The following is a 24,766-nucleotide window of genomic DNA, read 5'->3' on the forward strand; positions in this document are numbered from 1 at the left end:
ATATATATATATATATATATGGAATAGGGGGCCATTTGGTACACAGCCTAGGACAACAAAAGTAAAAGAACAAACTTGCGGTTTTAGCATCATGCTTATCTGTAACCTGTGACCCTCAATGTTTGTGTTTCTTAAGAGGAGAAGTGAGGTCGATCAAGTTCTTTTGGTTTAAATATTAAATGTTGCATGTTGGAAATGCAAAATTGACCAGGTTGACCTTATTGATGGAAAAGTAGACCTTACTAACCGTTCCCAGATATAATAATAATAAATAATATGCCATTTAGCAGACGCTTTTATCCAAAGTGACTTACAGTCATTTGTGCATACAGTTTTACGTATGGGTGGTCCCGGGGATCGAACCCACTACCCTGGCGTTACAAGCGCCATGCTCTACCAGCTGAGCTACAGAGGACTCGTCACACGTATCATAACATATCACCAGGACCATAACGGAAAGAAGCCTTCCGGCTTTATAGTCTTTTCATCCTCATAATTGTATATTTAGGCCATGATGAACATAACTATCCAATCAGTGATCAGTAGTCATTAACCAATTGAATAGCTCCAATCTAAAGCAGCGGGTTCTGTCATGTGATCAGTCAGCTGAGCCCAGTCCAGCCCCAGACAACCTTCGTTTGTTATTCAGCAGTTTTGGGGCGGGGGGTTCAGGTTTTGCTCTCGGTTCGTGACAAGTTCAGCATCACTCGAGTTGGTCACAAATCGATGATATTTCTCGCTGCGCTGTAGACTTTTATAAAGAAGGAAACAAAGCTGTCGTCACAGCGCTTCCTGGTTTTTATTTTAACGTCAGTGTCGCAACACAAACAGAACAACAGCTGCGAAAGCAAACTTGGTTATTGCGTGAAAGCTGACTACCTAACTAAGCAACTTGAGCTTTTACAAAACGGATATCGGGGTCGTTCTTTTTGTAGCTTGCTTATTCTCACGCTATCAAGTATTGGACCGAAACATTGTTTTGAATCCCTTTTGGCGAGCTAAATTCCCTGCTAACCAGAACAATGCGCTTCGCACCTGTCCCCTGCGCGGTGGGGTTGCTGTGTTGTGTTCTGGTGCTGGGCTCGGTACCATTGGGGACCTCGTTCCCCGTCCAGGACGAGGGGAAACCGGGCATAACGTTTCTGGAAGAGGTCGGGCGTCTCCGGGTCGGGTTCAACTGGCGGAACCTGACCTGCCCGGTGTGTAAAGTCCTCTTCACCATACTAGACATCGCTCTGTTGGTAAGAAGTTAACAAATGGCACGCTATTCCCTATATAGTGCAGTACTTTTGATCAGAGCCAAATGGGCCCTGGCAGACTATTCTCTCAGGGCAGCCTGAGGGCTCTTCAACTAACAACCTGTGCTAACGGGGGTTAGTACACCGTAAAAGCCTGGACCGCTTGGCACATGTAGGCATACAGGGCAGGAACAACAGCAGCTTGGTTTAAACGCTTTCCCTGTAGGACAGGGGGTTTCAACGCTGGACAGGGGGTTTCAAAGCTTTCCCTACGAGGTCCGGACCACTGCTGGTTTTCTGTTCTACCTGAATTTGAGGGCTGTAGTGTGTTCAAACAAAGAAGACTGACAGGGAAGTTGTCTTCATAAAACCATGACTCCGTTTTGAGACGACATGTTTCAGAAGTCACAAAGGTCTTTGCAATTACAGCTGATCATGTGCGTTAGTACAGCTGATCATGTGCGTTGGTACAGCTGATCATGTGAGTTGGTACAGGTGATCATGTGAGTTGGTACAGGTGATCATGTGAGTTGGTACAGCTGATCATGTGAGTTGGTACAGCTGATCATGTGAGTTGGTACAGCTGATCATGTGAGTTGGTACAGGTGATCATGTGAGTTGGTACAGGTGATCATGTGAGTTGGTACAGGTGATCATGTGAGTTGGTACAGCTGATCATGTGAGTTGGTACAGCTGATCATGTGAGTTGGTACAGGTGATCATGTGAGTGCAGCACCTAACCTTGACCTGGTTCAGTAAACCGCACCGCTCATCTGTGTGACTTAAGTTGTCATAGCTGTATCAAACTAGCAATGGCAATGGGCACGCAATAGACTGGTTGGTTGTTTAGCAACAGAACCGATACGTGTTCTACTGTGGTAAAACAGACAGGGTTGGCTTAGACTGATGACATGTAAACTATACTTCATCTCCATGTTTATTGAAAACATAAATACATTTTGCACAATGAGGGCTTGACGTTTTCAAGTAAATCCTTAGCTAGCTAGAGAATTTTATCCCTATTAGCAATGACATGAAATCAGTCAAAACAAGACATGGTGTCAAGAACAAGCTCAAACGAGCCACGTACGATCCCCCACATGGCAGCGTCTTGTAATTGTTTCCAGCTATCTGACCATTCAAAAATCATAACCCACACCTGCCGGCTACATCAATGCGCGTGCGTTATTCCCGTGACGTTGTCAGACAACCTGTCTTGAGTCTCAAATAGCACCCTATTTCCTTTTTATAGGGCACTGCATTTGACCAGGACCCATACAGAATAGGGTACCGTTTGGGACAGAGACATAGATGTTCCATAATACTTCATCCCAGTAGCAAGCGCTCCAGGCCTATTAATCTCTTTCAATGTATTATTTATTTAACCTTTATTTAACTAGGCAAGTAAAGTTAAGAACACTCTTATTTACAATCACGGCCTACACCGGCCAAACTAAAGGTAGTTGAAATGACGAGCAACCAGAATCACATATAAATATATATATTTTTTTACATTTCTTTTAAATTTTTAGTCATTTTACAACTTGCAGCTTTTGTTAACTAGGGTATAAGGCGATCTCTTGTCTGAAGACAAACTGAAAGTGACATATTTTAGAGGCCTGACTGGAAGACGGCTCTGTGGTTAGGCCTGGTGCTGAGTGAACGTCACTGGACTGGAAGACGGCTCTGTGGTTAGGCCTGGTGCTGAGTGAACGTCACTGGACTGGAAGACGGCTCTGTGGTTAGGCCTGGTGCTGAGTGAACGTCACTGGACTGGAAGACGGCTCTGTGGTTAGGCCTGGTGCTGAGTGAACGTCACTGGACTGGAAGACGGCTCTGTGGTTAGGCCTGGTGCTGAGTGAACATCACTGGACTGGAAGACGGCTCTGTGGTTAGGCCTGGTGCTGAGTGAACGTCACTGGACTGGAAGACGGCTCTGTGGTTAGGCCTGGTGCTGAGTGAACGTCACTGGACTGGAAGACGGCTCTGTGGTTAGGCCTGGTGCTGAGTGAACGTCACTGGACTGGAAGACGGCTCTGTGGTTAGGCCTGGTGCTGAGTGAACGTCACTGGACTGGAAGACGGCTCTGTGGTTAGGCCTGGTGCTGAGTGAACGTCACTGGACTGGAAGACGGCTCTGTGGTTAGGCCTGGTGCTGAGTGAACGTCACTGGACTGGAAGACGGCTCTGTGGTTAGGCCTGGTGCTGAGTGAACGTCACTGGACTGGAAGACGGCTCTGTGGTTAGGCCTGGTGCTGAGTGAACGTCACTGGACTGGAAGACGGCTCTGTGGTTAGGCCTGGTGCTGAGTGAACGTCACTGGACTGGAAGACGGCTCTGTGGTTAGGCCTGGTGCTGAGTGAACGTCACTGGACTGGAAGACGGCTCTGTGGTTAGGCCTGGTGCTGAGTGAACGTCACTGGACTGGAAGACGGCTCTGTGGTTAGGCCTGGTGCTGAGTGAACGTCACTGGACTGGAAGACGGCTCTGTGGTTAGGCCTGGTGCTGAGTGAACGTCACTGGACTGGAAGACGGCTCTGTGGTTAGGCCTGGTGCTGAGTGAACGTCACTGGACTGGAAGACGGCTCTGTGGTTAGGCCTGGTGCTGAGTGAACGTCACTGGACTGGAAGACGGCTCTGTGGTTAGGCCTGGTGCTGAGTGAACGTCACTGGACTGGAAGACGGCTCTGTGGTTAGGCCTGGTGCTGAGTGAACGTCACTGGACTGGAAGACGGCTCTGTGGTTAGGCCTGGTGCTGAGTGAACGTCACTGGACTGGAAGACGGCTCTGTGGTTAGGCCTGGTGCTGAGTGAACGTCACTGGACTGGAAGACGGCTCTGTGGTTAGGCCTGGTGCTGAGTGAACGTCACTGGACTGGAAGACGGCTCTGTGGTTAGGCCTGGTGCTGAGTGAACGTCACTGGACTGGAAGACGGCTCTGTGGTTAGGCCTGGTGCTGAGTGAACGTCACTGGACTGGAAGACGGCTCTGTGGTTAGGCCTGGTGCTGAGTGAACGTCACTGGACTGGAAGACGGCTCTGTGGTTAGGCCTGGTGCTGAGTGAACGTCACTGGACTGGAAGACGGCTCTGTGGTTAGGCCTGGTGCTGAGTGAACGTCACTGGACTGGAAGACGGCTCTGTGGTTAGGCCTGGTGCTGAGTGAACGTCACTGGACTGGAAGACGGCTCTGTGGTTAGGCCTGGTGCTGAGTGAACGTCACTGGACTGGAAGACGGCTCTGTGGTTAGGCCTGGTGCTGAGTGAACGTCACTGGACTGGAAGACGGCTCTGTGGTTAGGCCTGGTGCTGAGTGAACGTCACTGGACTGGAAGACGGCTCTGTGGTTAGGCCTGGTGCTGAGTGAACGTCACTGGACTGGAAGACGGCTCTGTGGTTAGGCCTGGTGCTGAGTGAACGTCACTGAGGCATCACTGAGGCAAACCGGGTGCATTTTGGGTGAGACTGAAAAATTGGGCTGAAGCATGATATTGAGATCTGACGATCACAACCAAAAATGGTGGATTTAACCAAAAATGGTGGATTTAAGTGATGATGTCCCACTCAGACCGTTGTAACAGTTCCGGTCTGCTTAGACACCAATGTGATGGCAGCTGGGTCTTGTCTGCTTAGACACCAATGTGATGGCAGCTGGGTCTTGTCTGCTTAGACACCAATGTGATGGCAGCTGGGTCTTGTCTGCTTAGTTCATTGACTGTAGATGAACCAGGGGAAAAAAAGGAGCCAATGAAATGTCTCGCTTTTCTCTATAGTCTGTCAACCTGGTTAGAAGATTCACCAAATCAAGAGGGAATAAGCAGGGAATCTGGAATCCTCCCATCAGGGTTTTGTGATTTTTGCAACCCTAGTTTCAACTTGTATAATTTCATATCTGAGGAAATTGGTGGTTGTCTCTCTCTTCTCCCATGTACAGTGATGTGAATGTTGAGCAGGCCGTGGGTGAGGCCTGTATCCGTCTGTCTAACCTCTCTCCTCGCTACTTCCTCTCCCATGTAGAGTGATGTTAATGAGGAGCGTGTAGCGCGGGCCGTGGGAGAGGCCTGTATCCGTCTCCACCTGGCTGAAGAGCGGGTCTGTCGACAAATCACGGAGCTGTTCAGAGATGACTTCATCAGGTAGGCTTGGGATTGGTCCTGATTCTCTGACATCATCCTCTTTTTCATGAATAAATGTTTCAAATCCAACATTTTTCCTGATCTATCATGAGTCTGCTGCAGTGCATGGTAGGACAGTGACTGCATACACATCTGAAGAGATTCTGTCCTCAGCATTTATTTAATGAGGTGACGTGCTCGCTGCTCCTGGACTACATGCCTTTTTGTTTTGATGGAGATGGGTAGATTTAAGTAATGGTTATGTCCTTCATCCTGTTTTCAGGGCCTTGCAGCAGTCTCTGTTGTGGCCGTCGGAGGCCTGTGCTGTGCTGGTGGGGAGGTCATGCGGACGCTTCGATATCTATGCCCCCTGGAACGTTACCCTACCCCAGATCCCAAAACCCCCAGTCACCCCACCCACGCCCCCCAAGCCCGGAGCACCACAGAGCAGGGTCCTCTTCCTCACAGACATACACTGGGATCAGGTAAGTCAATGTGGTAGGACAGTTTTTCAGGCCTCTCCTCACGGAAGACGTTTCACCGTGGCTGTAGTCCTGAACTAGCTCACCTAATTTCGCTAATCATTAAGTTGTTGACAAGTTCAATTGGGTGTGCTCTGGAGTAGTGGGTATCTATTCACTTAGATCATTCCTTTTGAGAACGCAGTAGCTATACAACGATATATAACATATACAGAAAAGACAGGAATGCCTATGGGGGAGGTGATGCCGTATATGTTCAGAGCCATATACCTGTGAAGCTTATGTTAAGTGTTGTGGTTGCAAGTTCACCTGCCTCATCTAAATCATCTTATTTAGTGGTGCTGCTATAGGCCAAGTGTTAACAGTCAGTATTTGGATAATGGTTGCAATGCTTGATAGTGTGTGATGTTAACAGAGGTCTATTTTCTGGTTAGTAACTAGCTATGAAGAGGAAGCTTCTGTGACTAATGGCTGTAACATGACCCAGGTTATCACTCAACCAACTACAGTGCATACCAATAGTGTTGGATCTGTGATCATATCTTCACTAATGCTCCAGAGTTTTGCTCCAAAGCAATATCAATTCCCATTGGCTGTAGTGACCATAACATAGTGGCAATGACAAGGCCAAAGGTTGGGCCTAAAGTAATTTATAAAGGATCATACAAAATGTTGTTTAACCTCTTAAATGTAAAGTCCCTGTATTTGGGGACCTTATTTAGATTTTTAAAAAATTAAATTCAGTCCGGTATGAGAACGGTAGCCGCTATCTGCAAAAGCAGAGTGTCTTGGCTATTGATCTGTGCCTTAAAATCTTTGGTGTGACCTACTACCATATATGGGGATACGAATGTATAAGTGCAGGCTGAGCCGATGACCTCATTTCAAGATGGCTGCTACCTACGTTCCGGTTAGCGTTGTGAAGCATAAACTAAGTAAACATAAACAAAAAAAACACGGAATACGTCGACACACACCGAACGCCGGGACTCCACAGATCATGAGGAGGTGTTATTTGTCTGCCTGTGACCTGCCGTTATTGATCACCAGCCCCGAGAGTCAAAATGTTTATTTTACACAACGTTTTCACCAAACAGCAAACATCTTACAAGTTAAGCTTCGATTTTGGGGGGGGGGGGGGGGTAGGTAATAACTAAGAATATCAAACAGGAAGCTAAAAAGGCAGCTATGAATAAGTATACCGGCATAGAAGCTTTGAATAAAATACTGGTCGGACACGGATTAGGGGAGCGATTTGGACAACGAGGATTTCGACTCGTCCGACGAAGATTGATTTCTAGAAGGATTGGATCCACTTTTAGATCCGTAAGTAAATTATTTTTATGACTTTATATAGCTACTACTATGTATTTCATTTTTTATAAGTTATCTGCTTTCTATGCTTTGGATTTAGTTTACGTAGGCCTATGTAATTTCAATGTTATATAATTCCGAAGTAGTTATTGTCTATGTTTTCATATTAGTTTGCTGTTCTAAGTTTCATCCTTGTAACTTTGGAGAGGCCACTAAACTCTCGTGGCCATTGTTTATTTGTGGTTCTCACCTCTGCTTTTGTCACCAAAGTGTTGCTGTTTGCAGTGTGTGTGCTTCACACCTATGTGAGTCACTGTACAGAAAGTTTAGGTGTTTTTACTTTACAGTAATGTCGTTTTGTAAATTTAGTCAAATGTAATTCTGTGTGTCTTAGAACAATATGTCCCTTTATTTTATTCACAGGATTTGGACGTTTGGGAGCCCCCCCTCCCCAGCAAGCGCCCCCGCCGGTCAAGGTCTTCACCCCCCCCCCCCAACTGCTATGTCAATCACCCCGTATGATGGTTCTACATCCACTTTTCATAGACCTCTTGAAAAATAAAATAGGGGCTTGTGGCACCATACGTCCTAACAGAATGGGTTTCCCCAAGACCAAGGTAAACCACATGACCAAGACAGCGGAGAGCGGGACCATACGTTGGATCAGGACTAACCAGCTGCTTTTTGTGAAATGGAAGGGCACTAGGGAAGTAACCATGCTCACCACACAGCATAAGGCATTCAATAACGACCATGTCTCAAGGAGGGTGAAAAGGGAAGAATGTTTCTGTGAAGGACTACAATGCCAGCGTGGGGGGTGTCGACCTATCCACAAGACCAGGAAGTGGTATAAGACTTTTTCTTACCACTATCCGACACACCAAAAGACAAAAAGGAAGAAACTGCACAAAACACAGGGGGGGGAAGAATGGGTGAAATGCCAGTTTGCATTATGTTTCCTGGCAGAGAGGGCCTGCTTCAAAGACTATCACAACATGCACAAGCTACGGTGAAAGTGAAAATCTAATCATCTACACCCTGGGAAGTAAAATGAACACGAATGCTAATGTAAACAGTTCATTTGTATGTGGGAGCAAAACATTGGATATGCCTAGGCTAAATGTTCAGGCACTTTGGAGAGGTTGAAAAAAACACTTGGATATCCCCTGTATGTCCCCCGACACCTCCGCAATGTTTGAGAGAGGTTGGTGTTGTAGAAATTTAGTTTCTATGGTGAACATTCACTTTTAGGCACAGCCAGTGTGCAAAAAACAGTGCAATTACCACATTTGGACCCTTTTGGAGAGGTTGAATGTACCCTGGATACCCCATAACACCACCACAATGTTTGAGTGAGGTTGATATGGTAGAAATTGTTTTTATACTGAACAAGTAGCATTCAGGGATTGTGAAACTGTAATTATCTAATTTACAGACATGTGCCACTTTGGAGAGGTTTAAGGACACTTGGAAACGTCCCGTGACCACACCTGACAACACATACTAAAACATCTGCCCATTTCTAGTTGTTAGGACGATCAATGCCTTTAAAAAATATATATATATGATATTGTTCACATGTTGTGGAAGCCATCTGATGTGTTTCCAGCTCTGGGCATCAATAATTCACTTATTATAGCTTGTCAATGAAAGATGACTTTCAAAATAAAAAAAAGTTATTTTGTGTGTGTGCTTGATCTTGTGTATTCTGAACTATGTAACTCCTATCTTCTGATGATAATTTCCTCATCTCTCAGATGTCTTTCCAAATATACCAAGTCAGAATCATGTAATTACACCTGAATAGCACTACATTTTTCCGTTTCCATTTAAGAGGTTAATCTAAGGAAGTGGCTAAATTAAGGTGACAGGGCATCCTATTGCGCGCCGGGTAGTAGGCGAACTTGCCGTCTTGAACCATTTCATGAAGGTACAGACTTTGCCTTCCCAGAGAGCAAATCAAGTGCACTATAGGCCCACCGCTGGCCAATCGGATGGCTCAGATGACCATGTCTGCAGTAACGTAGCAGGCGTAAAAGAAAGCTACAGCGAAGTTGATACTGTGAGATTTCAAAACGTTTTAAAACCATGACGAGACCGTCAACGAACACAGCAAAGAGCTGCTGTTTTTGAGTGACTTTTATGTTCTTACTCAGCACTGTCAACACTTTGTATTCAACACTTTTATAAGCCATAAAATGCACTTTCTTCCTATTTCCACTCAGCGTTACAACAAGTACTGCAGCAGTAATGAATGAGTAGGAAAGTGGATCTATAGGCTTGTGTTATTATTATTAGCAGCTTGGGTCTTTTTTTTATATCGAGGAATATTTCACTGTCTCTGGTCGTAGGAGAAACAACATGAATTTGTGCATGAGGCAGAAGTAATGCGATGCGACTCGAGTTTCACCATCAGCTGGAAGACGGTGTCCCTTTTTGTGGTCAGTGTCAGTGGAGGAAAGGGAGAGTGGAGGGATGCTGAGAGGCAGTGGAGGAAAGGGAGAGAGGAGGGATGGTGAGAGGCGAAGGAAAGGGAGAGAGGAGGGCTGGTGAGAGGCAGTGGAGGAAAGGGAGAGAGGAGGGATGCTGAGAGGCGAAGGAAAGGGAGAGAGGAGGGCTGGTGAGAGGCAGTGGAGGAAAGGGAGAGAGGAGGGCTGGTGAGAGGCGAAGGAAAGGGAGAGAGGAGGGCTGGTGAGAGGCGAAGGAAAGGGAGAGAGGAGGGATGGTGAGAGGCGAAGGAAAGGGAGAGAGGAGGGCTGGTGAGAGGCGAAGGAAAGGGAGAGAGGAGGGCTGGTGAGAGGCGAAGGAAAGGGAGAGAGGAGGGCTGGTGAGAGGCGGAGGAAAGGGAGAGAGGAGGGCTGGTGAGAGGCAGTGGAGGAAAGGGAGAGAGGAGGGCTGGTGAGAGGCGAAGGAAAGGGAGAGAGGAGGGCTGGTGAGAGGCGAAGGAAAGGGAGAGAGGAGGGCTGGTGAGAGGCAGTGGAGGAAAGGGAGAGAGGAGGGATGGTGAGAGGCAGTGGAGGAAAGGGAGAGAGGAGGGATGGAGAGAGGCGGAGGAAAGGGAGAGCGGAGGGATGGTGAGAGGCGAACCCCTTAGTCTGCTGCTCTCTCCCTCCACTGAGACGGACCATCAGATGGAGGCACCATCAGCCCAGTAAAATATAAAGCTCATTATTTAATTTAAATATAAATTTTTTTAAATGGCAGAAACAATGCTTTGGCCGGGCAATTGAATCAAAGCCAATATGCAGTGATAATGTATTGGACCTATAGCCTACTGCACTAACCTCATTGCTACAGTACTGTTTTTAATTGGTTAATGTTGCATAGGCTTATGTTTTTAAATCCTGTTAAAAAATAATAATCTGGGTAGATCTCGGATTTCGTTTTGACTCGGTGATCTTGACTCCCCTGTTAACACTATTTGTGATCGATTCAACGCAATAATGTTATGGGAATAATGCATTTTTATTTTGAAGTAGTAGTTTCTTGCATCAAACAACACTTTCAGTCACCTTGTCTGAAGTGGATAAACAGGTTGTCACACCCTGCATTTTTTTTTTTTTTTTTCCAAAAGTCTCATGGAATGTAGGTCTACATTGAACACCACACATTGGCTGCTACTGTAGGCTGAATGATAGAACAGCTATTTTCCATGTTAAAATGTTATGGGATGCATTTTCTCCATTGTTTTTGATGGTAGGCCACTCTGGTAGGCCTACATTATGATCAAATAGACACAGTAGCCTACTTGGCCACTGTTTAAAACTAACTTCAAGCGGGTACAGCCTCAGTGTTCGTAGTAAACGCGCTCTGGCAGTTGCACAGAACTTCCACAACGTTCAAGTTTGCGCTCAACAGACCTGAAATTTGCTCCATGCCGAAAAAATGTAGGGAACATTGGTGACCACCATTTTGTCTCATGCAGCGGGACACATCTCCCTTCGCATAGATCCATGTCGTCGTACAGCCACGACTCGGTGAAACAACATTAAGATATTACAGTTTATAATGTCCCGTTGGTAGGATAGTCTTGATCGGAGATCATCCAGTTTATTATCCAGTGATTGTACGTTGGCCAATGGGGTGTGCGGTGTCCCTCAGGGCTCTTCCTTGGGCTCTTACTCTTTATTTGGACAAGGAGCTAGAATGACTGAATGCTGATGATTCACACTCTGCATGTCAGCACCAAAAGCCAGTTGAGCTCACTGAAATTCTAAATAAGGAGTTAAACAGTATTAGAATGGGTGATACCTTTTTTTTTTTTTTTTTATAAACTGATCTTCAAATGCATCTAAAACTAAAAGGGGGGGGGGGGGGGAATAACTTTATAGGCATTTCATTAAGTTTAGCTTCAACTAACGCAAGATAATCGCTTCAAGCATTGTGGCAATCATCATTAATGTTCTGTAATGTCATTCTTTGTGTGGAACCCCAGGAAGAATAGTTGCTGCTTTCGCAACAGCTAATGGAGATCCTAATCAAATAACAAATAAATAAAAATATCTTATGTCCATCCTGGTGTTATTTGTGAACAGGAGTATGCGGTGGGCAGCTCTGCTGACTGTAAGGACCCGCTGTGTTGTCGTAACGAGTCTGGATCTCCCAGCTGGCGTCGGAGAGGGGCTGGGTTCTGGGGCTCCTACAGTAAATGTGACCTGCCCCTGAGAACTGTGGAGAACCTGTTGGAGAACGCAGCTAGAACCGGACCATGGGACTGGGTCTACTGGACGGGAGATATACCCGCTCATAACATCTGGTCTCAAACCAGGAATCAACAACTGTCTGAACTCTCCGTTATCACCAGACTGATACACAGGTACACATGGGGATACACAATCTCACACACAGGTTGAACGGTAACTGACCACCTTATTCTTCTTCTCTCTCTGTAGTCACCTAGGTAACGTGAAGGTGTACCCGGCGATCGGTAACCATGAGAGCACACCTGTCAACAGTTTCCCCCCGCCGTTCGTCCATGGCAACCGGTCGTCAAGCTGGCTCTATGACACCATGGCCGAGGAGTGGGCGCCATGGTTACCAGAACAGGCCCTGAAGACCCTTCGGTATGATGATGATTGACTGAATAATCTTCTAGCTCAGCAGCCAAATGGGCCTACAGGGTTGGATGGAGTAGGGTAGGAAGTTCCCCCTAGATGCTGATCCTGGGTAAGTTTAGCTTTTCCCCCACACTAAAGCTGATCCCATATCTGTATCTAGCGGGAAACTGATCCCAGATGGGGAGGAGTAGCCATCTGTAGTGGGGAGTAGTTCTGCTGAGGCGGCGGTTGTGTTCCCCTGCTCAGACATTGCATGCATCAACCAATGGTTATGTGCCACGTCACATTTTACGTCATTTAGCAGACGCTCTTATCCAGAGCGACTTACAGTTAGTGAGTGCATACATTATTATTATTTTTATTTATTTTTTCATACCCCCCGTGGGAATCAAACACACAACCCTGGCGTTGCAAACGCCATGCTCTACCAACTGAGCTACATCCCTGCCGGCCATTCCCTCCCCTACCCTAGACGACGCTGGGCCAATTGTGCACCGCCCCATGGGTCTCCCGGTCGCGGCCGACTACGACAGAGCCTGGATTAGAACCAGGATCTCTAGTGGCACAGCCTTAGACCACTGCGCCACTCGGGAGTTGACTCAATGACTGCATTTGGGCACCAGATTGCAGTATCATGATGTGGTTAGCTGACATGTTAAAACCCCTATCCATGCGTTGTGAGATCTGGCATGCTTCAGCAACGCCTGGGCAGAGGAACACTACCTGTCTGGGCCAGCAACACATGGGTCCAGTGCCGTCAACGTCATTTTAAGGCAGCCCCTCCACACCTCTCTGATTTTAGAGGGGTTGGGTTAACTGTGGAAGACATTTTAGTTGAATGTATATAATTTAGTTGTGCAACTGACCAGGTATCTCCTCCCCCCTCCCCGACTGGATCAGCTAAACATACAGTGCATTCGGACAGTTTTCAGACCCCTTCCCGTTTTCCACGTTGTGTTACGTTACAGCCATATTCAAAAATGGATTAAATCAATAAAAATTCTACACACAATACCCCATAATGACGAAGCGAAAACAGGTTTGTAGAAATGTTTGCACATTTATTCAAAATAAAAAAACAAATACCTTATTTAAATAAGTATTCAGACCCTTTGCTATGAGACTCGAAATTGAGCTCCGGTGCATCCTGTTTCCATTGATTTATCCTTGATGTTTCTACAACTTGATTGGAGTCCACCTGTGGTAAATTCAATTGATTGGACATGATTTGGAAAGGCACACACCTGTCTATATAAGGTCCCACAGTTGAGAGTGCATATCAGAGCAAAAACCAAGCCATGAGGTCGAAGGAATTGTCCGTAGAGCTCCGAGACAGGATTGTGTCGAGGCACAGGTCTGGGGAAGGGTACCAAAAAATGTCTGCAGCATTGAAGGTCCCCAAGAACACAGTGTCCTCCATCATTCTTAAATGGAAGAAGTTTGGAACCACCAAGACTCTTCCTAGAGTTGGCCGCCCAGCCAAACTGAGCAATTGGGGGAGAAGGGCCTTGGTCAGGGAGGTGACCAAGAACCCGATGGTCACTCTGACAGAGCTCTAGAGTTCCTCTGTGGAGATGGGAGAACCTTCCAGAAGGACAACGACCCTAAGCGCACAGCCAAGACAACGCAGGAGTGGCTTCGGGACAAGTCTCCGAATGTCCTTGAAAATGTGAAAACGCTCCCATTACAACCTGACAGAGCTTGAGAGGATCTGCAGAGAAGAATGGGAGAACCTCTCCAAATACAGGTGTGCCAAGCTTGTAGCGTCATACCCAAGAAGACTCGAGGCTGTAATCGCTGCCAAAGGTTATTCAACAAAGTACTGAGTAAAGGGTCTGAATACTTATGTAAATGTGATATTTCTGTTTTTTATAAACCTGTTTTTGCTTTGTCATTATGAGGTATTGTGTGTAGATCGATGGGTAAAAAAACAACAACAATGTAATCCGTTTTAGAATAAGGCTGTAACAAAATGTGGAAAAAGTAAAGGGGTCTGAATACTTTCTGAATCCACTGTAGGCCCATCTGTGGTGGTGGAGGTTGGGCCAGGCACCAGAAAGGGTATGGGTTAGTTGCTGGTCACAGACTCAGAGGAACTAGTTAATGGAGTAGTTTACCCCTAAACAAGGCAATAGTAAACAATGTCGTCCCCCCACGAATGATGCAGCACACCCCCCTTGGGCCAATTCGTGACAATTTTATAACAAATTTGCATTAATTAATAAGTGAAAACATTCAACTTGATGGGTCCCAATAGATTTCAGTTGGTTACTATAGCGACCCCCTGGCCATTCTGCTGGATCTTAATGACTCGTTATTCAGCCAAGTTGTCAATGAGATCACGTGTGACTAACATGCCTACTAACAAACGGACGGCGACCATAGTCCCCCGGACGGCGACCGATTTCCCCTTGGGCGACCATAGTCCCCCTCCATTTCCCCTTGGGCGACCATAGTCCCCCTCCATTTCCCCTTGGGCGACCATAGTCCCCCTCCATTTCCCCTTGGGCGACAAAGGTTTTCAGAGATGTTATACAGTAACATCGTCCAGGTGGCATTGGATTGTGATGTCATTTCTCTGTGATTGAGGCTTTTATATTTCTGCTAATTTGTTTCCCTCGCTCTCCCTCACCCCTCTCCCTCACCCCTCTATCCAGGCATGGTGGGTTCTACACGGTAGAGGTCCAGCCAGGTCTTCGAGTGGTGTCTCTGAACATGAACTTCTGTGCCAGGGAAAATTACTGGCTGATGGTCAACTCTACTGACCCTGCTAACCAGCTCCAGTGGCTGATCCACATACTACAGGCCAGCGAGGAGAAGGGAGAGAGGGTGAGGAGGGTTATAGATGACCAGCTCCAGTGGCTGGCCAATATACTGCAGGCTACTGGGAGGAGGAGGGTTATAGATGACCAGCTCCAGGTGGCTGGCCAATATACTGCAGGCTACTGGGAGGAGGAGGGTTATAGATGACCAGCTCCAGGTGGCTGGCCAATATACTGCAGGCTACTGGGAGGAGGAGGGTTATAGATGACCAGCTCCAGTGGCTGGTCAATATACTGCAGGCTACTGGGAGGAGGAGGAGGGTTATAGATGACCAGCTCCAGGTGGCTGGCCAATATACTGCAGGCTACTGGGAGGAGGAGGAGGGTTATAGATGACCAGCTCCAGGTGGCTAGTCAATATACTGCAGGCTACTGGGAGGAGGAGGGTTATAGATGACCAGCTCCAGGTGGCTGGCCAATATACTGCAGGCTACTGGGAGGAGGAGGAGGGTTATAGATGACCAGCTCCAGGTGGCTGGCCAATATACTGCAGGCTACTGGGAGGAGGAGGGTTATAGATGACCAGCTCCAGGTGGCTGGCCAATATACTGCAGGCTACTGGGAGGAGGAGGGTTATAGATGACCAGCTCCAGGTGGCTGGCCAATATACTGCAGGCTACTGGGAGGAGGAGGAGGGTTATAGATGACCAGCTCCAGGTGCCTGGCCAATATACTGCAGGCTACTGGGAGGAGGAGGGTTATAGATGACCAGCTCCAGGTGCCTGGCCAATATACTGCAGGCTACTGGGAGGAGGAGGGTTATAGATGACCAGCTCCAGTGGCTGGCCAATATACTGCAGGCTACTGGGAGGAGGAGGGTTATAGATGACCAGCTCCAGGTGGCTGGCCAATATACTGCAGGCTACTGGGAGGAGGAGGAGGGTTATAGATGACCAGCTCCAGGTGGCTGGCCAATATACTGCAGGCTACTGGGAGGAGGAGGAGGGTTATAGATGACCAGCTCCAGGTGGCTGGTCAATATACTGCAGGCTACTGGGAGGAGGAGGGTTATAGATGACCAGCTCCAGTGGCTGGCCAATATACTGCAGGCTACTGGGAGGAGGAGGAGGGTTATAGATGACCAGCTCCAGTGGCTGGCCAATATACTGCAGGCTACTGGGAGGAGGAGGAGGGTTATAGATGACCAGCTCCAGGTGGCTGGCCAATATACTGCAGGCTACTGGGAGGAGGAGGAGGGTTATAGATGACCAGCTCCAGGTGGCTGGCCAATATACTGCAGGCTACTGGGAGGAGGAGGGTTATAGATGACCAGCTCCAGGTGGCTGGCCAATATACTGCAGGCTACTGGGAGGAGGAGGGTTATAGATGACCAGCTCTAGGTGGCTGGCCAATATACTACAGGCTACTGGGAGGAGGAGGGTTATAGATGACCAGCTCCAGGTGGCTGGCCAATATACTGCAGGCTACTGGGAGGAGGAGGGTTATAGATGACCAGCTCCAGGTGGCTGGCCAATATACTGCAGGCTACTGGGAGGAGGAGGGTTATAGATGACCAGCTCCAGGTGGCTGGCCAATATACTGCAGGCTACTGGGAGGAGGAGGAGGGTTATAGATGACCAGCTCCAGGTGGCTGGCCAATATACTACAGGCTACTGGGAGGAGGAGGGTTATAGATGACCAGCTCCAGGTGGCTGGCCAATATACTGCAGGCTACTGGGAGGAGGAGGGTTATAGATGACCAGCTCCAGGTGGCTGGCCAATATACTGCAGGCTACTGGGAGGAGGAGGAGGGTTATAGATGACCAGCTCCAGGTGGCTGGCCAATATACTGCAGGCTACTGGGAGGAGGAGGAGGGTTATAGATGACCAGCTCCAGGTGGCTGGCCAATATACTGCAGGCTACTGGGAGGAGGAGGAGGGTTATAGATGACCAGCTCCAGGTGGCTGGCCAATATACTGCAGGCTACTGGGAGGAGGAGGGTTATAGATGACCAGCTCCAGGTGGCTGGCCAATATACTGCAGGCTACTGGGAGGAGGAGGGTTATAGATGACCAGCTCCAGGTGGCTGGCCAATATACTGCAGGCTACTGGGAGGAGGAGGGTTATAGATGACCAGCTCCAGGTGGCTGGCCAATATACTGCAGGCTACTGGGAGGAGGAGGGTTATAGATGACCAGCTCCAGGTGGCTGGCCAATATACTGCAGGCTACTGGGAGGAGGAGGGTTATAGATGACCAGCTCCAGGTGGCTGGCCAATATACTGCAGGCTACTGGGAGGAGGAGGAGGGTTATAGATGACCAGCTCCAGGTGGCTGGCCAATATACTGCAGGCTACTGGGAGGAGGAGGGTTATAGATGACCAGCTCCAGGTGGCTGGCCAATATACTGCAGGCTACTGGGAGGAGGAGGAGGGTTATAGATGACCAGCTCCAGGTGGCTGGCCAATATACTGCAGGCTACTGGGAGGAGGAGGGTTATAGATGACCAGCTCCAGGTGGCTGGCCAATATACTGCAGGCTACTGGGAGGAGGAGGGGGGTGTAACTAACCCGCTCCAATATCACAGGCCAGCGAGGAGAAGGGAGAGAACTTCTGGCTAATGTTAAAGATGGAGGTCCGATATGAGTCTGAGGATGTTTAGTTTAGGGATATGCTGAAGAAAATGATTGGGGGGGGGGGGGCGCTGAATTTGTGAGACTTGGTATATTCATTTTTAAAGCGTTGATTTTGGGGAGTCATTTGCTTTGCTGGCTGTAATATAACCATCGTATCTGTCCCTCTCCCCCTCCTGTCTGTCCCTCTCCCCCTCCTGTCTGTCTGTCCCTCTCCCCCTCCTGTCTGTCTGTCCCTCTCCCCCTCCTGTCTGTCTGTCCCTCTCCCCCTCCTGTCTGTCTGTCCCTCTCCCCCTCCTGTCTGTCTGTCCCTCTCCCCCTCCTGTCTGTCTGTCCCTCTCCCCCTCCTGTCTGTCTGTCCCTCTCCCCCCCCTGTCTGTCTGTCCCTCTCCCCCCCCTGTCTGTCTGTCCCTCTCCCCCTCCTGTCTGTCCCTCTCCCCCTCCTGCCTGTCCCTCTCCCCCTCCTGTCTGTCCCTCTCCCCCCCTGTCTGTCTGTCCCTCTCCCCCTCCTGTCTGTCCCTCTCCCCCTCCTGCCTGTCCCTCTCCCCCTCCTGTCTGTCCCTCTCCCCCCCCTGTCTGTCTGTCCCTCTCCCCCTCCTGTCTGTCTGTCCCCCCTCCTGTCTGTCCCTCTCCCCCTCCTGTCTGTCTGTCTGTCTCAGGTCCACATCATTGGTCACATCCCCCCTGGTCTCTGTTTGAGCAGCTGGAGTTGGAACTACTACCACATCATCAACCGGTAGGAAGGGCTAGTGTCTACGTGGTCATGTAACTGATAACTACTACAACATCATCAACCGGTAGGAAGGGCTAGTGTCTACGTGGTCATGTAACTGATAACTACTACCACATCATCAACCGGTAGGAAGGGCTAGTGTCTACGTGGTCATGTAACTGATAACTACTACAACATCATCAACCGGTAGGAAGGGCTAGTGTCTACGTGGTCATGTAACTGATAACTACTACCACATCATCAACCGGTAGGAAGGGCTAGTGTCTGCGTGGTCATGTAACTGATAACTACTACCACATCATCAACCGGTAGGAAGGGCTAGTGTCTGCGTGGTCATGTAGCTGATAACTACTACCACATCATCAACCGGTAGGAAGGGCTAGTGTCTGCGTGGTCATGTAGCTGATAACTACTACCACATCATCAACCGGTAGGAAGGGCTAGTGTCTGCGTGGTCATGTAGCTGATAACTACTACCACATCATCAACCGGTAGGAAGGGCTAGTGTCTGCGTGGTCATGTAGCTGATAACTACTACCACATCATCAACCGGTAGGAAGGGCTAGTGTCTGCGTGGTCATGTTGCTGATAACTACTACCACATCATCAACCGGTAGGAAGGGCTAGTGTCTGCGTGGTCATGTAGCTGATAACTACTACCACATCATCAACCGGTAGGAAGGGCTAGTGTCTGCGTGGTCATGTAGCTGATAACTACTACCACATCATCAACCGGTAGGAAGGGCTAGTGTCTGCGTGGTCATGTTGCTGATAACTACTACCACATCATCAACCGGTAGGAAGGGCTAGTGTCTGCGTGGTCATGTTGCTGATAACTAGTACCACATCATCAACCGGTAGGAAGGGCTAGTGTCTGCGTGGTCATGTAGCTGATAACTAGTACCACATCATCAACCGGTAGGAAGGGCTAGTGTCTGCGTGGTCATGTAGCTGATAACTACTACCACATCATCAACCGGTAGGAAGGGCTAGTGTCTGCGTGGTCATGTAGCTGATAACTACTACCACATCATCAACCGGTAGGAAGGGCTAGTGTCTGCGTGGTCATGTAGCTGATAACTACTACCACATCATCAACCGGTAGGAAGGGCTAGTGTCTGCGTGGTCATGTAGCTGATAACTACTACCACATCATCAACCGGTAGGAAGGGCTAGTGTCTGCGTGGTCATGTAGCTGATAACTACTACCACATCATCAACCGGTAGGAAGGGCTAGTGTCTGCGTGGTCATGTAGCTGATAACTACTACCACATCATCAACCGGTAGGAAGGGCTAGTGTCTGCGTGGTCATGTAGCTGATAACTACTACCACATCATCAACCGGTAGGAAGGGCTAGTGTCTGCGTGGTCATGTAGCTGATAACTACTACCACATCATCAACCGGTAGGAAGGGCTAGTGTCTGCGTGGTCATGTAGCTGATAACTACTACCACATCATCAACCGGTAGGAAGGGCTAGTGTCTGCGTGGTCATGTAGCTGATAACTACTACCACATCATCAACCGGTAGGAAGGGCTAGTGTCTGCGTGGTCATGTAGCTGATAACTACTACCACATCATCAACCGGTAGGAAGGGCTAGTGTCTACGTGGTCATGTAGCTGATAACTACTACCACATCATCAACCGGTAGGAAGGGCTAGTGTCTACGTGGTCATGTAGCTGATAACTACTACCACATCATCAACCGGTAGGAAGGGCTAGTGTCTACGTGGTCATGTAGCTGATAACTACTACCACATCATCAACCGGTAGGAAGGGCTAGTGTCTACGTGGTCATGTAACTGATAACTACTACCACATCATCAACCGGTAGGAAGGGCTAGTGTCTACGTGGTCATGTTGCTGATAACTACTACCACATCATCAACCGGTAGGAAGGGCTAGTGTCTGCGTGGTCATGTTGCTGATAACTACTACCACATCATCAACCGGTAGGAAGGGCTAGTGTCTGCGTGGTCATGTAGCTGATAACTACTACCACATCATCAACCGGTAGGAAGGGCTAGTGTCTACGTGGTCATGTAACTGATAACTACTACCACATCATCAACCGGTAGGAAGGGCTAGTGTCTACGTGGTCATGTAGCTGATAACTACTACCACATCATCAACCGGTAGGAAGGGCTAGTGTCTGCGTGGTCATGTTGCTGATAACTACTACCACATCATCAACCGGTAGGAAGGGCTAGTGTCTGCGTGGTCATGTAGCTGATAACTACTACCACATCATCAACCGGTAGGAAGGGCTAGTGTCTGCGTGGTCATGTAGCTGATAACTACTACCACATCATCAACCGGTAGGAAGGGCTAGTGTCTGCGTGGTCATGTAGCTGATAACTACTACCACATCATCAACCGGTAGGAAGGGCTAGTGTCTGCGTGGTCATGTAGCTGATAACTACTACCACATCATCAACCGGTAGGAAGGGCTAGTGTCTGCGTGGTCATGTTGCTGATAACTACTACCACATCATCAACCGGTAGGAAGGGCTAGTGTCTGCGTGGCCATGTTGCTGATAACTACTACCACATCATCAACCGGTAGGAAGGGCTAGTGTCTGCGTGGTCATGTAGCTGATAACTACTACCACATCATCAACCGGTAGGAAGGGCTAGTGTCTGCGTGGTCATGTAGCTGATAACTACTACCACATCATCAACCGGTAGGAAGGGCTAGTGTCTGCGTGGTCATGTAGCTGATAACTACTACCACATCATCAACCGGTAGGAAGGGCTAGTGTCTGCGTGGTCATGTAGCTGATAACTACTACCACATCATCAACCGGTAGGAAGGGCTAGTGTCTGCGTGGTCATGTAGCTGATAACTACTACCACATCATCAACCGGTAGGAAGGGCTAGTGTCTGCGTGGTCATGTAGCTGATAACTACTACCACATCATCAACCGGTAGGAAGGGCTAGTGTCTGCGTGGTCATGTAGCTGATAACTACTACCACATCATCAACCGGTAGGAAGGGCTAGTGTCTGCGTGGTCATGTAGCTGATAACTACTACCACATCATCAACCGGTAGGAAGGGCTAGTGTCTGCGTGGTCATGTAGCTGATAACTACTACCACATCATCAACCGGTAGGAAGGGCTAGTGTCTGCGTGGTCATGTAGCTGATAACTACTACCACATCATCAACCGGTAGGAAGGGCTAGTGTCTGCGTGGTCATGTAGCTGATAACTACTACCACATCATCAACCGGTAGGAAGGGCTAGTGTCTACGTGGTCATGTAGCTGATAACTACTACCACATCATCAACCGGTAGGAAGGGCTAGTGTCTACGTGGTCATGTAGCTGATAACTACTACCACATCATCAACCGGTAGGAAGGGCTAGTGTCTACGTGGTCATGTAGCTGATAACTACTACCACATCATCAACCGGTAGGAAGGGCTAGTGTCTACGTGGTCATGTTGCTGATAACTACTACCACATCATCAACCGGTAGGAAGGGCTAGTGTCTACGTGGTCATGTTACTGATAACTACTACCACATCATCAACCGGTAGGAAGGGCTAGTGTCTACGTGGTCATGTAACTGATAACTACTACCACATCATCAACCGGTAGGAAGGGCTAGTGTCTACGTGGTCATGTAACTGATAACTACTACCACATCATCAACCGGTAGGAAGGGCTAGTGTCTACGTGGTCATGTAACTGATAACTACTACCACATCATCAACCGGTAGGAAGGGCTAGTGTCTACGTGGTCATGTAACTGATAACTACTACCACATCATCAACCGGTAGGAAGGGCTAGTGTCTACGTGGTCATGTAACTGATAACTACTACCACATCATCAACCGGTAGGAAGGGCTAGTGTCTACGTGGTCAAGTAACTGATAACTACTACCACATCATCAACCGGTAGGAAGGGCTAGTGTCTACGTGGTCATGTAACTGATAACTACTACCACATCATCAACCGGTAGGAAGGGCTAGTGTCTACGTGGTCATGTAACTGATAACTACTACCACATCATCAACCGGTAGGAAGGGCTAGTGTCTACGTGGTCATATAACAGTCCTCTTTTCCTTGGTAGCCACTACATGATCCCAGACTGGAACAATCTACTGTCACTTCAATATATACTGAACACAAATATAAACGCAACATGCAACAATTTCAACGGTTTTACTCTCAGTTCATATAATGAAATCAGTCAATTTAAATACATTCATTAGGCCCTAATCTATGGATTTCACATGTCTGGGCAGGGGCGCAGCCATGGGTGGGCCTGGGAGGGCGTAGGCCCACCCAATGGGGAGCCAGGCCCAGCCAATCAGAATGAGTGTTTCCCCACAAAAGGGCTTTATTACAGACAGAAATACTCCTCAGTTTCATCAGCTGTCCGGGTGGCCGGTCTCAGACGATCCCGCAGGTGAAGAAGCTGGATGTGGAGGTCCTGGGCTGGCGTGGTTACACGTGGTCTGCGGTTGTGAGGCCGGTTGGACGTACTGCCAAATTCTCAAACTACGTTGGTAGAGAAATTAACATTACATTCTCTGGCAACAGGTCTGGTGGACATTCCTGCAGTCAGCAGTTGCACGCTCCCTCAACTTTAGAAGTCTGTGGCATTGTGTTGTGTGACAAAACTGCACATTTTAGAGTGGCCTTTTATTGTCCCCAGCACAAGGTGCACCTGTGTAATGATCGTGCTGTTTAATCAGCTTCTTGATATGCCACACCTGTCAGGTGGATGGATTATCTTGGCAAAGGAAAAATGCTCACTAACAGGGATGTAAACAAATTTGTGCACAACATTTGAGAGAAATTATATTTTTGTGCGTATGGAAAATTTGATATTTTTATTTCGGCTCATGAAACATGGGGCCAACACTTTACATGTTGCGTTTTGTATTTTTGTTCAGTGTATATAACCCCAGACTGGAACCAATCAGTTAGTTATTTTTTTTATATCGTCATGTGGACTCCAGGCGACATTCAGTTCTCTCTCACTGGTTCTCACACCTCTCCTCAGGGACCCCCTTCCATGTGTTCGATCTATTCCAGAGCTAACGCACCTGGTTCAACTTGTCAATTAATCATCAAGCCCTTGAGTTGATTAATCAGGTGAGCTACAACAAAATAGTGGTCTTCCCTGAGGAGAGGTTTAAGAACTAGTTCTCTCTGACTGATGTAAGTTCAGGATCGGATCAACATTTTTCTACTGTGGGAGATTTTAATATGTGTATCCGTCCGTGTCCAGGTATGAGGGTACAATCACGGGTCAGTTCTTTGGCCACACCCACATGGATGAGTTCCAGATGTTTTATGACGAGGAGACGATGACGAGGGCTGTGGGCGTGGCCTTCGTCGCTCCCTCCGTCACCACCTATGTCAACCTCAACCCAGGTACACGCACACAAACCTCAACCCAGGCACACAAACCTCAACCCAGGCACACAAACCTCAACCCAGGCACACAAACCTCAAACCAGGCACACAAACCTCAACCCAGGCACACAAACCTCAACCCAGGCACACAAACCTCAATCCAGGTACACAAACCTCAACCCAGGTACACAAACCTCAACCCAGGTACAAGCACACAAACCTCAACCCAGGCACACAAACCTCAACCCAGGTACAAGCACACAAACCTCAACCCAGGTACAAGCACACAAACCTCAACCCAGGCACACAAACCTCAACCCAGGTCAGATACTTTTACAGTTATCACTCGTGCACATAGACATGCGCGTACAACCTCAAAACCCATGTCAGACAGACTCTATACCCACCGATTGCCAGACCCCCCGCCCCCCGCCCTAACCTAACCCCCCTAAATCAGAATGTATGGTCTCTTCTACTCTGTCAGAGGACAAGACCTCATGAAACTGTTGTATAGTCATGTTCTAGAAACATTTCAAACATTTTCCGTACAACTTCTCTAAATGTTGTTTCTGGTTGCCAGGTTACCGGGTCTACCTGGTTGACGGTAACTACAAGGGCAGTTCTCGGTTCGTTCTGGACCATGAGACGTACATCCTAAACCTTACAGAGGCTAACCGACAGCCTGAAGGAGTCTCCTCCCTGCTCCCCACCACCTCACAACTCCCCCTCTACCCCAACCCTGACCCCAACCCCAAATGGACCCTCCTCTACCGCGCGTCGGAAGCCTACGGCGTCTCCTCCCTGTTCCCGTCGGACTGGGACGGGCTGATCCGGACCTTCCTCCAGGACGACCGTGTGTTCCAGCGGTTCTGGTACCTCAGACATAAAGGCCACGTGTCAGAGCCCTGTAAAGAAGCCTGTAAAACCACCATCCTCTGTTTCCTACGTTCAGGCAGATATGATGAGCTGGAGCAGTGTGATCTGATGCAGTTCAGGAGAGATATGGTTAGAGCTGTTAGGAAGACACTGTGTTGAACTGGGTTAGGGCGGGGGGTTAGG

General features: G+C 48.3%; 1 protein-coding gene and 1 long non-coding RNA gene across 2 annotated transcripts; both read left to right on the forward strand.

Moving 5' to 3' along the window:
- The first annotated feature begins 621 nt into the window (after window positions 1-621).
- LOC311123600 (sphingomyelin phosphodiesterase-like) lies at window positions 622-24,764 on the forward strand. The gene is made up of 9 exons (XM_084197837.1): window positions 622-1,241; window positions 5,251-5,369; window positions 5,632-5,833; window positions 11,680-11,960; window positions 12,037-12,207; window positions 14,859-15,030; window positions 18,256-18,332; window positions 23,580-23,725; window positions 24,288-24,764. Exons 1-9 carry the CDS (start codon window positions 1,023-1,025, stop codon window positions 24,740-24,742), a joined length of 1,842 nt encoding a protein of 613 aa, XP_084053963.1. The 5' UTR covers window positions 622-1,022; the 3' UTR covers window positions 24,743-24,764.
- Window positions 15,038-17,699, forward strand: LOC311123602. The gene is made up of 3 exons (XR_014612617.1): window positions 15,038-15,241; window positions 15,370-15,680; window positions 15,803-17,699. It is a non-coding gene; the product is annotated as an uncharacterized lncRNA (long non-coding RNA).
- Window positions 24,765-24,766: the final 2 nt, after the last annotated feature.

The sequence above is a fragment of the Coregonus lavaretus genome (assembly GCF_964263955.1).
Source record: "Coregonus lavaretus genome assembly, contig: HAP1_SCAFFOLD_400, whole genome shotgun sequence".
Taxonomy (NCBI): domain Eukaryota; kingdom Metazoa; phylum Chordata; class Actinopteri; order Salmoniformes; family Salmonidae; genus Coregonus; species Coregonus lavaretus.